The 16,188-nt window shown below is 34.9% G+C and overlaps 1 protein-coding gene across 1 annotated transcript in view; it reads right to left on the bottom strand.

Annotated features, from left to right (window-relative positions):
* LOC149909200 (muscle-specific protein 300 kDa-like) overlaps positions 1-16,188 on the bottom strand; it is a 137,845-nt gene that overhangs the window by 28,583 nt on the left and 93,074 nt on the right. The window contains exons 37-42 of the mRNA XM_090101431.1: positions 15,440-15,550; positions 13,353-13,535; positions 3,626-13,213; positions 3,343-3,543; positions 2,882-3,060; positions 2,212-2,338 (exon numbers count right to left, since the gene is read on the bottom strand). Coding sequence (XP_089957557.1) covers positions 2,212-2,338; positions 2,882-3,060; positions 3,343-3,543; positions 3,626-13,213; positions 13,353-13,535; positions 15,440-15,550 — 10,389 coding nt within the window. The remainder of the gene's footprint in view (positions 1-2,211; positions 2,339-2,881; positions 3,061-3,342; positions 3,544-3,625; positions 13,214-13,352; positions 13,536-15,439; positions 15,551-16,188) is intronic.

The following is a 16,188-nucleotide window of genomic DNA, read 5'->3' as shown; positions in this document are numbered from 1 at the left end:
TAAATTTTATTCCATTATATTGAACACACACAAAACATTCTATTTTATCACTACTACTAGTATAAATTTGTGCCAACAATTTAGAAAAGTTTACAAGACTTTACAACGATTTATTGTTGATTATCGTTCGGAAACCAGATTTAAATTTTAAGGAACTTTATAAAACGTAAGTTAAAAAAGGATTTTTAATGTTATTTTACGAGTTCGAAATAACGGAAGGTACGATTGTTTGCACGTTTACAAACCGGGTGTATACTTGAAAGTCCGTTGTGTAAACTCAAATCTATTGAATCGTGTGAATCTTTCGCGTATTGCAAACATACATCAAAGATATAAAGCCTTTTCCATTCTGTTATGTGATATTTTCTATTATATCTTATTAATAGTGAATAAGAAATCTGAACTAGTTACTGAGGAAATTTACATTTTTTTTTTGTTTTGTTACGAATTAATTTAACTCAAACTACTTCACCGATTTTAAGGATATTTTTTCTATCCCGTTTCAACACCCAGGTGTAGCCGGGGCAAACTGCTATTTTGTAAGACGATACGTAAGACGTAAATGGATCAAATATTTTTAACATGTAAAAAGCTTCGTTAATTAAAATTCAAAGTAATAAGACATTTATAAAGTTTTGAATGCTATAAAACTAAATATCATGGAATATTAAGATTTACCAACAAATCCCGCGCGAAGTCAACCCACCAGCTTGTATTATAACTTGGTTTAACATAATATGCAGTTAGTAAAAATATCAAAGGATAAACGTATACAAAATGTGAACAGTGTTTGCGGAGGCTTGCAAGCATGACATCACGCTCGGATATAGTCTGAGTCGTATTTGGCGACTAAGTATTGGCAGTGAATTTATATTGCAGATTATATTTGTATGAATTTATGTTATTTTTAAGGAGGAATATAAAAGATTTTATTCGTACAAGAACACATTATAATGTATATTGAATATAGGAGTCAAAAAGATATGCGGATGAATATCACTGTTTTTATGACATTTGCGCTGTGCGCACACAAAAAACATAAACAAATTATAATAGTATTTTTATTAATTATATAGTTACTGTAATTTATAAATTCATTTTTCAGTTAAAAGTACAAGTGCGCAAGTACTAAGACAGTAGTCAATAGTTTCATTTAAAATAAAAAAATACCTTCAATTAAATTGAATTGAAATATAAATATTACATCTGAGTATAGTAATAGATACAACCAGGAAATATATTAATAAACAGACTGTTATAAAATTAAACATCAATTATACTTGAAATTAATTTCAACGCCATCTAACGGCAACAAAACGAGACACCACCAAAATCATAAACAATTCGCTAATCAAAAACCTTTGCGTATTCCAAACTGCGGGGTCAACGGCACATACATGAGGTGCTAAATGTTGACTCATTGTAACTTTTTGTGTACTTGCTCAGTGCATTTTACGTGCCCACTAGTGTCAATGACTAGATACGGGGTTCCCAAACTGTGTTGTGAAGGCCTTGGCTATCATTGCAAGATATGAATATAGCAAGAGTCGTGCCATATTTATTTATTTATTATTTAAATGTAAATTACTGAAAGATAATATGTATATGATATCAAAGAAAAAATATGAACAGCGCATATTCTATCAGTGTTGTTTCTATGGAAGAAAACAATATGCAGATAAAGTTTATTGAAATTTTGAAGATGATTTAACAAAAAATAATTCAATGCCATAAGTATTATTTAATTAACAATATATTATAAAGGGCAGTAGAGTCAAAATTGTTTGGGAAACACTGGACTAGATCTTGCAGATTTCATAATTGTTTTTTACAGTTAAAACATAGCTTATATTTTTTATCATACTGTAATTATATATTCTTTAGCAATAAATAAGAAGCATCAATGGAACGACCATTCCTTTTTACTCATCGTATGAATTTTTTAAACTATAATGTAAACGTCATCCTTATATTTATTAAAATTGCGAGAGTAACCCTATGTGAAAACATGAATACCTAATGAGTAAAATGACAAAAATAACTTAAAAAAAAGAGAGAGAGGGATAGATATGCACGTGTACATAGCACGGCTTATGACTATAGAAAAAAGTAAGTTATAAATTTTGGTTTTAATTCCGTCTAGCAACGCACGATAGGGAATTTTATTGCAAAAAATTATATCACACCATGTAAAACAAACAAATGACTTACATGTGCAGTAGCGGGCGCGTCGTCCGGTCGCAGCGCGTGCAGCGCACCTTCGTGCGTGTCCGCGAACGCGCGTACTGCGGCTGCGGCTTCGCGGTAGCGACGCCACAGTTCTACTGCTTTGTGGTACCTGGCGGATGGTTATGTTTAATGGGTGGCACATTCAATTTGATGGGATAAAAAATACAGCCCTGATTGTTAAGGTCACAACACATTGGAGAAAAAAATTGATGAAATGACAAAAACATAAAAAAAAGACGGGTTGCACTCCGGGAGTGCCGGCAGAAGTGAAAACTTGATTTTTAACGTTGAGCATGTTTGATATTTTGGAATGGTATCCGTCTTACGCTTTTTCGATCAGGTCACGTGTCCTGACGCGAGTTTAAGATTTTATACCTATTACAGAAAAAGTGCTCAACGCCGCTAAAGAAGTTTTCACTTCAAAAACTTGAAATTATCTAAATAAAACTTAAATTTCTTCTCAGTCGAACATCTACAACATCTTTGTGTTAGCGAAAAATATCTTTGAATCCAAACCCAAAAATAAATTATTAATTTACTATCTCATTTATACAAATATAAAGCAACACTTCCAAAAGTCTTATAAATCACTCGTCAATCAAAAATCTTATTAGTCATCCAATAAGTTTCCCCCAATACAAGAAGCACTCACTTATCGCACAAGTGAGTGAGGTTAGTGCACGTGTGCTCATACGCGGCCGCCGCGTCGTCCAGCTGGCGGCGCAGCTTGGCCGCCACGCTCTGCTCCGCGCTGGCGGCGAGCGGCGCGGCCAAGTGACGTAACTCGCCCACTAGCTCGCCGCTACGACGGGATAGTGACTCACTCAGCGTCTAGGACAATGGAGTATGAGCATTGTATGTGGTGATAAATAAAATATCGTTTACGTCGTAATTATGAAAATATAAATACATCACAGGGCACCTAATCTCCAGTAGTAGTATTATTAGTGACAATGCAACTGCACATAACTTTATAATCAATTAATAAATAAATTCTAAAAATCTAAAGTGTTTTATTTTAATTTTATCAAGTAAGGAAATTCATGATATTGACAATGAGAAAAAAAGAACAAGAATTCCGCTAAAATAGCAAAAATATTGTTACAAACTTACCTCTAATCTCTCAGTTGCTTTAAGTAAGCGATCGTAATCGACTTGTCCTTGGACAGTGAGCAGCTCGACCATATAGTCGGCCTCTCGAACTGCGCCTTGGACAAGCTCCAGCTGCCTTTCAAACCGCCTCCACAGCTGCAGCTTGTTCCTGAGTCGAACGCTGAGATCATTGCAAGCAGCTTCCAATTCCGCATGAGTCTCCTATAAAGTAAAAGTTCATTAGGATCAAGTATTCAATCAAAATGAATACGTAACATACGAGTGTGTAAGTAGAAAAGCTTACCTGTAATGCAGAAATGTCCTTCTCTATACTTGTGGGTGACACACAAATACGAAGACTTATGGGCAGTGTATGCAGCGCTTGTCTCAACGCGAGAATGTCTTTCCATTGTCCTGCCAGATCTTCTAATAACTTGTCACAGTTTTCTGTCGCTCTCTCGACGACATCACTGCCCAATCGTTCTGCTGCCTCACATTCTTCCAAAGCTAATCGAGCACGCCGTTGTCCCTTTTGAACGCGAGCGATGCCGGCTTGCACTTGTACAATTTTCTCTTTTAGTAACATACTCCTTTCTAATTCTTCAGCTATTTGATCATCCAATATTCCTGACTGTGATAGAAGAGCGCCTAAACGTTCCGATTCTGCAGTTGGTAAAAGGCTAAGCCGACCGAGCTCATTTTGTATGCGGTCGATACGTCTTGTCATTACTTGAAGCCTTTCAATGTAAAGATTCAGTTCATCTTCACTTTTAATGACACCTTTGAGTCCCTCTAGCGCTCCACGGAGTTCTCTTATTTCATCTTCCAGAATATTTAGTTTTTCACCCGATGTAACATCACGGTCCGAAATATTTTGAATGGCTGTTGTGTGAATGTTGTTAATTCTATTCGATAAGTCCCGCCATTTATCTTCAACTTTAGAGAAGAACTGACGTTGCACCATTTCATCTGATATGGGTAATATTTCTAATGCTTTTTCGAATTGGATACTGCATTCATTTTTAAGGTTGTTATGTACTTCATGTTGTGCTTTTAGTTCCCAGAAACGTCGAAGGTTACTTGTTGTTGTAATATTTTCTGGCGTTATATGTTCCATCTCTCTATTTGCTAAATTAATCCATCCTTCAATCCTGTTAATCAAATGGTCATATGTTAACCAATTTTCCTTGAAATCTGTAAGTCTTATCAACCAAAAGTCGATATTTTCTTGAAGTTTTAACAATGTTTCAAGTGCTACGGAACATTCAGATTCGAGTCCAGGACAAACAATTAAGTTTTGAAGTCCTTCAGTGATAGATAGTAGACGCAACATTTTTGCGTAATGGTGAGAAACATCAAGGCTGATTGATTGATACAGATTAATATATTGTTCGTGATCCATCGATGTTACGTTAGTGAGATCAGGAATTCTCTGTTCTGCTACTCGTAACCATTGAAGTTCTTCTTTCATTCCTTGATCGAGTACACTCCATCTCGAAGCGGCTAGAGTCATTTGTTGAGCTCTACCTGCCGCTCTATCTATGATCGTAGTTGCCCTGTCATGAAGTGAATGATGCAAAGATGCGTATTTAGCTCTTGTCTCATTGTCCAAATTATCTTCTAAAGATTCGAGGATGGCTCTACAATGACTAAGATTTACGAAGAATTTCCTGTGTTTTTGTATCTCTTCATGAAGGTGATCTAAGTTGGATACAATTATTTTACCATCCAGTAAAGCTTCCGCAACGTCAGTAATTTGGCCGAAGTCTTGCAATGTTTGCTCATATTCTTCAGCTAATGAAGTTAATTGTAGGAGACGATCCCGTTCAATATTGATGGTATTTTCAATATGTTTCGTATCTTCATCGCATCTATATAATTCTGACGGGCATTCTATTTTCGGATGCGTTTCGAGTAATGTACGGTATGTTTTAAACATTTTCCTAACATTATTTAAATTATCAACGTTATCTGTTTCCATTTGATCTAATCCATCCAATTTTTGAGTTGTGGGCATTTCTAGAACAATTAATTCTTCTAATTTCGTTTTCATTCTACCAACAGATTGGGTCAATAATTCTACATCTTCTAAGAATTTAAGCCACTCTTCCTCACTTTGTTTGACTTTTGTCATACTTTCATTGCTTAAATGACTTACTGCGTTCATTTGGCGTGTTAAAGTTTCAATTAAAGTGACAATTTCTTCATGAACTTCTGTTACGTATATTATTTCTTTAAGATGTTGTACATGTTGTTCTAAATCTTTTACTCTTTGAGCTTCATCAATTACTTTCGACCCCGAAGAAATAGCTCCGTGTATTTTGTATTGTATTTCTTCTAACCAAATGGATATGGTCTCAATTATAACGATAACATTTTTTTCTACTTTATTGGGGTCTTTATTTTCAATTGCATTTTTAACTTCCTCTAATTTTGAATTGACCACATGATCATATGATTTTTCCACAGACGCTTCAATAAGAGCTACACTCATGGAATCCTGTGAATTCTTTTGAGGTTCATATGTAGCCTGTGTACGTTTTTCAAGACTCTCCAGTAATCTTGCTTTTTCCGACTTTGGTTCATGGAAAGTCTTACTAGGTGATGGTGATTTAGATTTGGATCTCTGAACTACATCTGAGTAAGTGGGTCGGGACTGTGCAACTAGAGATTCCTGACTGGCTGGCACTGTTGAAGGTCGGATTTGGGCGATGCCTTCATCTGTAGAATAACTGTCTTTGCTAGATAAATCATCACTCGTCGGCGTAACTGACAACGCCAATTCTGCATTAATAGGATCGGACAAACTTTCAGGGGATTTTAGCGGCGATTCTGCTTTTCTCTTCGGTTTCCTCTTTCTTTGTTTATGTTTATCGCCCAAAATTGTAAGTGAGTGCTCTGCTGTTTCACGCTCACTATCAAGGAAATCGTGTGTGGCTTGAGGAATTGAAATCTGTGCTCTTAAATGAACCTCATAGGGCTCGTCCGTGGATGTGGAAATCGAATCCTCTGAATACACTCTAGGTGAAGTTTGCTGAGTGGAGTCAATTGTCACGACACGTTTGTCACCACCCCTTGTAGTTTCAGTTATTGGTTCAGTTACTCTTGGTGTTGTTTGCTGACCTATTTCTACAGTTATGAGACTTTCTGTCTTCTCGAGTTCTAAAGGTGGTATTGGTGATGATAGTGTTTTTTCTTCACGTGGTGTAGTTTGTTGCACAGCGTCGACAGTTACCACTTCATTCTTAGAAATTTCCATGACGGGTTCATTTTCAGTTCTAGGAGAAGTTTGTTGGGATGTATTTTTCACGTCAATTTGATCGGATATTGTAGACTTTTCTTCTTTGCTGACAGGCAACACAATATCCAACTGTTGAGTAAGTTCGGATTGAGTAAATGCACTGATCATTGGAACTTCAGGTGTTTGAATACTTATATCAGAAAGTTCTACTTTTTCCACTGGCGTAGTGCTAGTCTCCTGATCAACGATATCTTGTTTTACAGTTTGAATAGTAGAATCAATTGTTTCTATCTTAATTTCAGTAGATTTCTCATCAGACTGTACCTGTGGGGTTGGGGAAGTTTGTATTTCTCGGGTATCTGTTTCTTTTTTCGATGATTCAACATTTGGCTCGATTGGTGATGTTTGTGATGATTTTTCATCTGGTACTGAAATGTCTCTTGGAATAACTTGAGTTGTAGCTTCCAGATGAATTTTTAATTCTGGAGTTTCTGTTCTACTTGTTTGTACATGAATGTCAGAGAAATCTACATTTTGTGCCATACTTTCGTTAGTCTGAGTATCTACTTCTTTATCTTCGGTAGGTGTTGTTTGTACAATCACTTCAGATACAGGAGTCGGAGATGTTTGCAGTACTGTGTCAGCCATTTCTGGTTTTTGAATTGTTTCCAACTTTGGCTCATCTCTTGGTGATGTTTGGACAGAATATTCTTGAGTAGGTACTTCTTCAAACACTGGTACTGGGTATGTAACAGTTGTTGTAATATCTTCTTTCACTGATTCTGGGCTCAAACCAACGCATTCCTCAACAATTTTAACTGTACTAATATCAGAAGTTTCACTTATTGTATGGTATGACTCTTCCTTGGGTGATATTGTTGTAATTTCTTGACCGGTTAAGGGAGATTCTTGTGTTACTGGAGATTCTGCGGCAACAACAGACTCAGGCAGCCGTTTTTTACCTTTCTTGCCTTTTACTTTCTTTTCGATTATAGGTTCTATGACTTCAACGGATGAGGTAACGGTTGTTTCATCCTCAGTTGATGTCTGTTTCGGATATAAAGTTTCTTCGCTAGTTCTATGAGATTTACGTTTCTTCTGTTTTTTCTTAGAATCCGCGGCCACATTTGCGTCCAAAGATGTATGTGTATCTTCAGGTTCGTATCCTATTTCATCAACTGATGTTTTAGTTTGAGACTCTAAAGATGATTCCGGTTCAACTTGTGTGTCTCCTATTTGAGATTCTATCAAATCATGCGTAGGCTTAGGAGAATCGATAGGCGTTGAGGCTGGCAATTCAACATAATGACTTAAAGACGAACTTTCTGTGTCAATAATACTTTTATCAGTTTCAGTGTGAGTCTCAGTATCAAGAGATTCACTTTCACTAGTAGGCCGTTTATGTTTCCTCCTCCGCCTTCGTTTTTTATCTTCTTTATCACCTTCTTCTTTTATAGGTTCCTGCTTATTTACACCTGCAACATCTTTAGTACTCACAGGAACATCTTTAGTAATTTTAACCTCACTAGGTAGATCGACTTGAATATCTTTTTTCACTACATGTGTTTCTCCAGATTTCGTCTTATCAAAGGATACATTTAATTCCATTTTAGGGTCAGTATCCGTAGATATTTTCGATTTTGTAATAGACATAGAAATATCAATATTTTCTGTAGATTTTGTTGGTTCTGCCAAAATTTTATCAGTTTGGGTCAATTTTTCAACCGAAATATCGGGCTGAGGGATATCAACATGAACATTTTGACGTTCTGCATCAATAAACATGCTAACATTTTGTACAATATCCTTTGGCATGGGTGAAGACGCAACAGATGTTGTTAACAATTGCGCTTCTGGTGAGTCTTTTTCATAATTTTCTTCAAATTGAGCAATATACGAAACTCTTGGGCTTTCCGGTTTTTGATTCAAATCAGTTTCAGAAACAATATTTTCTACTTTCGGTGTTTCAACGTCTATTGGCATGGGGGAAGGTAAAGTTTCTAATTTAATTTTTTGAATTTCTGTAGAAGATGAGACAGGTGAAGTGTCGCGATCTGTTTGTAAGGTTATATAATCTTTCTTATTTGCATCGTCCATAATATTTTCATCTCGTTTTAACGTCACTGTTTCTTCAACCACTGCTTCGATTAATTGTGATGGCTGTTGTTGTATTTTGTCAGCACTAGTCGAATCTAACTTTGACGTTTTTGTATCAACTACTTCTGTTAATTTAGTTGGCACATTTTCAACAGACTTGTCAGTTGAAATAGTTAAAGGCTTATCAATCTCTTTTTCTGTTACAATATCATCTGATTTTGTTGGTTTATCGTGAATTGGAGATATAATATCTAAGGTCTCAGGCAACAAATCATCTTGTTTTAGGTTATTTTTACCTTCACGAAGCTGGTTGTTTGATTCTTCAGTGATAAATTGTTGATTTACATCCATTTGTATCAAACGATTCTGTTGTGGTTCGTCGTTTAGATCTTTAGCTTTTCCATCGACGTCACTACTGCTTAACTTTTCTTCTTCAGTTTTTTCTATAATTTTATCAATTTGTACTAGTTCGGGTAACGTTTGGTCTTCCTGCGATTCCACCGCAGGTAATTTCTCATTATTTACATTGATCTTATCGTCCTTTAAGGTTGCTGCAGCTTCTATTGAAGCAGTTTGAATTGATGTTTCTTCGGGAGCTTTTATATCTTGAACTGATAACTTGGGTATCACGCTTTCACTCTCTATCAAACTTCGTGTCATATCAATAATATTTTTATGGCCAAGTTCAACGACATTTGGTATTTCTTCACTAGCGCTTGTTGTCACTTCTTGAGTAGTTATAGATTTCGCCATATCTTTTTCTGCATCTGTTGGTTTCGACATGGATACATCAATTTGAGTTGTTATTGTTGAATCGGGAATGTATTCATCACCGTCGTCTTCAATTACTTTTTCTGTTACATGCTCTTTCCCGTCAATAATTTCTACGTGTCGTATGATTCTTATACGTTTTGTCTTAAGTCCTTCTTTTTGTAAAACATGAACTACTGAAGGATTATTTTCAAGTGTCAATTCATCTTCTGGTTTTTCAATAACTTCTTCCGTTACATACTCTTTTCCATCTATAATTTGTACGCGTTTTATGACTATCTTTCTCTTCATAACTATTTGTGGCTGTTCTTGTTCAATAATTTCTGCAGTGGGTTGATTGTCATATAATTCAACGACATTTGTAGGTTCTTTTTGCATAGTGTATTCTTCCGTTACTTTGTGTTTCCATTCGGTGTCCAACTTAGGTGAAATGTTTTCTTCCTTTGGTTTCTCATAGATTTCTAAATCTTTCTTCGTAACTTTTAAATCATCTTCATTGGATTTAGTTTGAAGGGGAGCCGGAATTGTTTCTTTGTTCTCATCTTGTTTTTTAACCCCCACTTTTTTCCCTGATTTTTTGGATAAATCATCAATTTTCTTAATGTCTTCAATTGTTTCTGTTTCTTTAAATTCACCTTTTGGTTGCTCGATATCTACATTTTTCTCTGATTTTATAGACTCGTGTTTGAGTTTTTCTGTGTCTTTGTCTTGTTTTTTCGGTTTTTTATCCACTTTTTCTGGTTTAGCGACACATATTTTTTCTTCAACGTTTTTAAAGTCATCTTTTGGTTGTTCCGTAGATACAATTTCTTCAACCTTTGTAATCTCATCTTTTGCTTTCTTGATATCTACAATTTGATCTTTTTCTTTAGGTTTATTATCTTTTACAATAGGTAAGTTGTCTACGTTTGCACCAGCTGCTTGTAATTCTATAACACCAGGTTCTGCTTTGCTCTCGAGTGTTGTTAAATTATTTTCTACCTTCTGGATACCTTTAGTGATAACTTCAACTATATCTTTACTCTTTTCAATAACATCAGGTGTTTCAGTAAAGTCAACTGCTTCAATAATATTTGGCTCTACGGATTTTAAGGGTATTTCTTCATTAGTTTCACGAGAAACTTCATTGTCATTTGCACTTTTAATTAATGGCTTTCTTTCCCCCGTTGGTGAAGCTCCTTTGCTGAGTGCAGTGTGATCACTTTCACTTCCTAGCAAACGTTTTGTGATATCTATTATATGCGTATCGGGTGAGGTTTCTACTACGATACCTGTAGGTGCTTTTATTTTTTGTTCTATATCTCGAGTAATTAACGCATCACTCGCTTCTAAGTTTGCAGGAACTTTATTCGCATCTTGGAGAGAGCCATGCATTTCACTTTCAATTAATGTTTTTGACGAGTCAATTGTTTTAGTCCTATTATCATAAATGGGCTCTTCTAGAGGCAAAGTCACGATACCTGTGTTCTCAACATCACCTTGCAAATATTCATGTTCTTGAGGAATTTCTGATGGGATTAAATGGGCATTAATTTCGGTGGTTACCGTTGAAGTTGGTTCGTATTCATCACCTGAGTCTTCTATAACTTGTTCGGATATATGTTCTTTACCGTCAATAATCTGCACATGCCTCACTATTCTTATGCGTTTAGTTTTTACGCCTTGTTCCTGTAGAGAATGACTAATTTTAGGTTCCTCTTCGATTATTTCTACATCATCGGGTTCCTCAATAACTTCTTCAGTAACATGCTCCTTTCCATCAATAATTTTAATATGTTTTATAATACGTTTTCTTGTTCTTGTTATTTTTCTCGTTACTTTTTGTACCACAGTAGACATATTTACGGAAGATAATTGCATAGTAGAATCAGAGTATCCACTAATCTGGTGTATTTGTTCCGTAGCTAGTTGGTTATTATCAGACTGCACCGTGGGTTTCTCTTCAAACATTTGAATTGTTTCTCTTGAAGTTGTTTCGATATTTGCTTTGGGTGAATCAGACATACTTTCTTTTTGGATAAATTCTTTGACCAAGTTCTCGAGTTCCGATTCATCGATGGGCTGTTGTTTTTCATCGTCATTTTCTTCTGAAGGTTCAGTAATGACTGGTTTAGACTGGTCTTGGTCATCTTGGTCGCGTTGTGGTGATTCACGAGGTAATTGTTTGTCACGTGAATCTGATGGTTTTTCTATATCATCGTCGCCTTTATCGTCCGGCTCTTCTACTTGTACATAAGATCCATCCTTAACGCTGATGGAAACTCTAGGTATTTCCTCTTCAGTTACTTCAACATTGTCTGGTTCATCGATTATCTCTTCTGTCACATGTTCTTTACCATCAATAATTACAACTTTCCGAATAATACGACGACGCGTCTTAACTATTCGTTTGGTCACTTGTTGAACAACGGCTGTGACGCTAGATGAAGATGTCTGTATATGCGGTTTAATTTCACCTTCAGCAATTTGCAGAATATCATCGGGCTTAAAACCTTGTTCTAACGATATTACCATATCTGGTTTAGATGTGAATTCTTGAATTGTGACTTCTCCACTGGGCAAGCCAGATACAATTTCACCTCCATAAGTTTGATATTTTATGGTTTGCACACCACCATCGTCTAAAGTAGTAATAGTAGATCCTTTATCACCCCTCATAGTTATTTGTGAGAATGTTTGTTCTTGTGGAACACCATCACTCGAAAGTATTTGTGATCTCTGCTCCTTATTATGAATGATCTGTTGTCGAGTTACAAGAGTTTTCCTGACCTTCTTCACAATTATTCTCTTTGTGCCATCAGCATCGACAACGACTTCTGTTGTAGTCTCATCGGGTTCTACCATAACTGTTTCAAATGATTGGGGCAAACTATGAGTTATATTTAGGTTAGTGTCTTTATGTAAATCAGAATCTTTATAATCAGCGCCCACAACAAGAGATTGTTCATTCGTGGTATACTCTCTATAGACTGGTTTACTTGCAATTTCAATAGTTTCATGACCTTCAGATATAGTTTTTCTGATTTGAATATTTTCAAGCATTTCTTTTTCTTCTGATTTCGGTTCACTTGTTTGAACCTCAATATCTTTTGGTGGTTCACATGTTATAGAAACGTCATGTGTCGATATTGGGTCAGGTTGACATACAACAGATTTATCAGTAACAGAAGGTTTATCTGACATTAAACTTTGCCCAGTTTGGGTTTCAATTGTTTCAGTTTCTTTGATTTTAGATGGTGTAGGTTCTTTAAATTCAGTTTCAACTTGTGTAATATGGCTTTCTTGTACGAAAGGTTCCTCTGTAAGTGGTTGTTTGTCTAGTTTTGATTCCACGTCAGTTTCACGTGGTGAAACAACTTCTTCAGGCATTGATGTTGAGTCAATTGTCCTATCCGTTTGAGATATATCCTCTTCAATAACATCAGGTACACTCCTAATATGCATCAATATGTCTCTTAACCTTTCTATCTCATTAATGACTAGATTTCTTGTTTTCTCTAATGTATTTTTCGTAATATTTAATTTCTCTTTCATTTGACTAGAATCATCACGAATTATGATACAAATAGACTTTAAAATTATTTCATATTCTTCATATTCTCTAATATAACGTTCATATATTTCAATGTAACGTAAAATAGTTTCCTCCGTTAATATTTCAGATTGTTGGGTGGACTCCTTTAGCTCATTGTTAATAGTTTCGAGCCAAGTATCTAATTTACTTATCTTCTGTTTTTGTTCTTCTACTTCTTCGTTTTGCCTTTCTAATTCCTTTTTAGCGTCCTGAAACACAAAGATAAATTTTTGAATGATAGTTAACCATGAATGAATGAATATTAAAAAATACTTAGTTGAATCATACAAATACTTTATAAAAACAGTAAACCAAAAAAACAAAACAAAATAAAAAAATACAAGTTACCTTTCTTACCTGGATGGTGACCAGACCCTGGCGGGCTTGAACCAGCAACTTTGCAATCCTAGCTTTCATAACAATGAGATCCTTTAATAAAGTTTGTACTTCTGCCTCTTGGCGGAATTCCATGACTTTCTGTTCTAAAATATCGGCCGCTTCTTGACACTTGACTAGAATCGATATTCCCTCCTGAAAATGTTTAGTAGTTTCATATTAATTTTTTTTGCTTAAACTCAGAATACTGGTAACATAATAAACTTTATTTGTGTTTTGACAAACATTGAATTATCAAGCAAGATACATCTCATGATAATGTTTACAATGTCAATGTTTTTCATACTTTATTTGCTTAGGTATTATGACTAACGATGACCGCATTAATTCTGTGAATATTGTTTTATTTTATACGCTTAACGGAAGTAATTATATGGATTGTTTTAAATAGAGTTTTATACATTTTAAATTAGAAGCCTTAAAAATTATCAAGAGGCTTACCGAAAAGCTATAATAGAAAACTTATTAAATAAAATCATGTTTTTATAATTATTAAAGATGGATTCAAAATTTAATTATTTCTTGTGGTTAATTAAAATAAATTAATTTATATTCATTATGAATAAAATCATAAAACAATAAGACGATTCACGACACATTATTTTTGAAGAGATACCTTCACACTAAATATTCCAGAAACAAAAATTTCACCTGAATAAAACGATAAAACTCACAAACTTCCATCAATATTTCGCATAAGATCGATTTAAACTTCGATTCGTTTCGACATTCGGTTTCGATTCACTCGCGTCTCTTCAGAGTTTCGCGAACTAATGCCCTACTGGTTTGTGCCAAACAAAACTCGAATATTATTAACGCAGTGTCGTAATTGTTATGTAGGTACATGACATCATCCAACAGGGAATAATGCAGCCTGCGACAACTTCGCTAATTCGCAACGAGTTGATGACACGAGGTAAACATTTGTCAACGCTGATAAAGCACTGTGATTCATTAATCAAGATCATATAAATTTGAAGGTCATAATTATAAACATGGTTGGATTCTACTGCTAAATTAGTTTCATTTTTCAATGTTGGAGCAGTCGCGTAATAACGAGTAGATCTATCTATTTGTGATCTAACTTTGGGAGACAATTCAAATTATTTAAGGAACGTTTGGTCTATCAAAAGTATTTTAAAATTTTCCATTATCCTTTTTAATAATTTGATTTTTACCGCTGTTGATTTCATGGACTAGCTAGGTACCAACATAACTAAGATCGTAAAATAATTCAAGACAAAACAAATACGAATTATAAGATGTCATATCAATAAATAAACTACATAAAATTCAGGGACATTTCACGTGTGAGCAAGTAATAATCGATGAAATCATTATAATAGGAAATGAATACAATTGTATATCCGTCGATGATGCTGTATACGATATTTACGTATCTGACGTAATAACCATGAATTCTAGTTTTGTTTACATAGAGGCTCCATGATTGCGTATGGTCACTAAAGTAACTCAAAGCAATGATATTACATTTCATAATAATAAATTAAATGAGGGATTAAATGATCGTTTATGAAACACCGGTAATCGGTTTTATATAAAGCAAGTCAAGAGTTAAAATGATCCATCAAGATGCCAAAACCATCTAATATAAACAACGGGAAACATAAATCAAACCTAATGGCTTCAAAGCTCGTACATAGTGTACGAGAATATAACAAAACAGTAAAGGACGCTAAGACTGTTATAATATGAATATTCGAAAATTATTTGTACGAAAGTCTGAAGTATAAAATGCATTGGTCATTTTCGTTGATATTATTACCATGTATTCATATATCACAAATTGATGAGAATTTTCGTGATGACATCATAGGTATAGTTAATTCAGAATTGAAAGCAACATTTCGTTTCAAGACTGAAATAGCTGGCATGTGAATAGGGCGTGCGAGCGAGTTTTACGAATGATACGCTCGTCCTATTTTAAAATATAATGAGTTACGTCAACATTTGGAAAGGATTATACGTTTGGGAATTGTACTTGAATAAAAAAAACTATGATATAAGGCAAACCTTACCTTAAGACCCTGTTCCATAGCGTCCAGACTTTCATTCGGAAGATCGGATAGATTAGCCTGAACGATCTTCACTTCTTCAAGCAGTGTTTCAATATCGTTAGATAACTCATCCTGAGAACACAACTCTATATTAGCCACACTCGATGCAACGGTACGGTGACGTGGGATTAGCGCATGCCAAAATAGATGCCAAGATAATGTGCAGGGCAAATTAATGTTTACACTGAATGGATGCGAACGTAAAGAGGCCCAAAAGTGTCTCTAAAACGGATTATAACTGCACTAAAAGGGATTTTCATGCATGAGTATGCACAAATTATTATTAAATTTTTGGCAATGTTTAATCCACGTCGAAGGACCAAGCAGATGAATTCCACAAACTGTGAGCGATATTAACAATATTTTCAGGTGAAAATATTTACATTTAAATAATGATATCGGTCACAAATTGTCACAAACTTACACACAACATCGAGACAACGAAAACAACATTATTTTATTATTGGCATGACATGCGATTTCACGCGAGTTTCATTCCGTTAAACATCAAAATTCAGGCTTAAAACAAAAAGTGTGCTGTATTGTTCAGTCACTGAGACCAATATATAGTCAGAGATAGCTTTAATTCATTAAAATTTGGAAAATAATTTAATTTATTTAATACATAGGTAATAAAAGTAACGAAAGCCGATTAATAGTTATCTGCGGTGTGGTGTTTGCAAGCACCAACGAAAGATAAAGAGTACAAT

Source organism: Colias eurytheme, chromosome 4 (assembly GCF_061535395.1).
Source record: "Colias eurytheme isolate Ceu_HAF_F1 chromosome 4, ilColEury1 Martin Lab GWU primary, whole genome shotgun sequence".
Taxonomy (NCBI): domain Eukaryota; kingdom Metazoa; phylum Arthropoda; class Insecta; order Lepidoptera; family Pieridae; genus Colias; species Colias eurytheme.
This window is presented reverse-complemented; position numbering and strand designations above follow the sequence as displayed.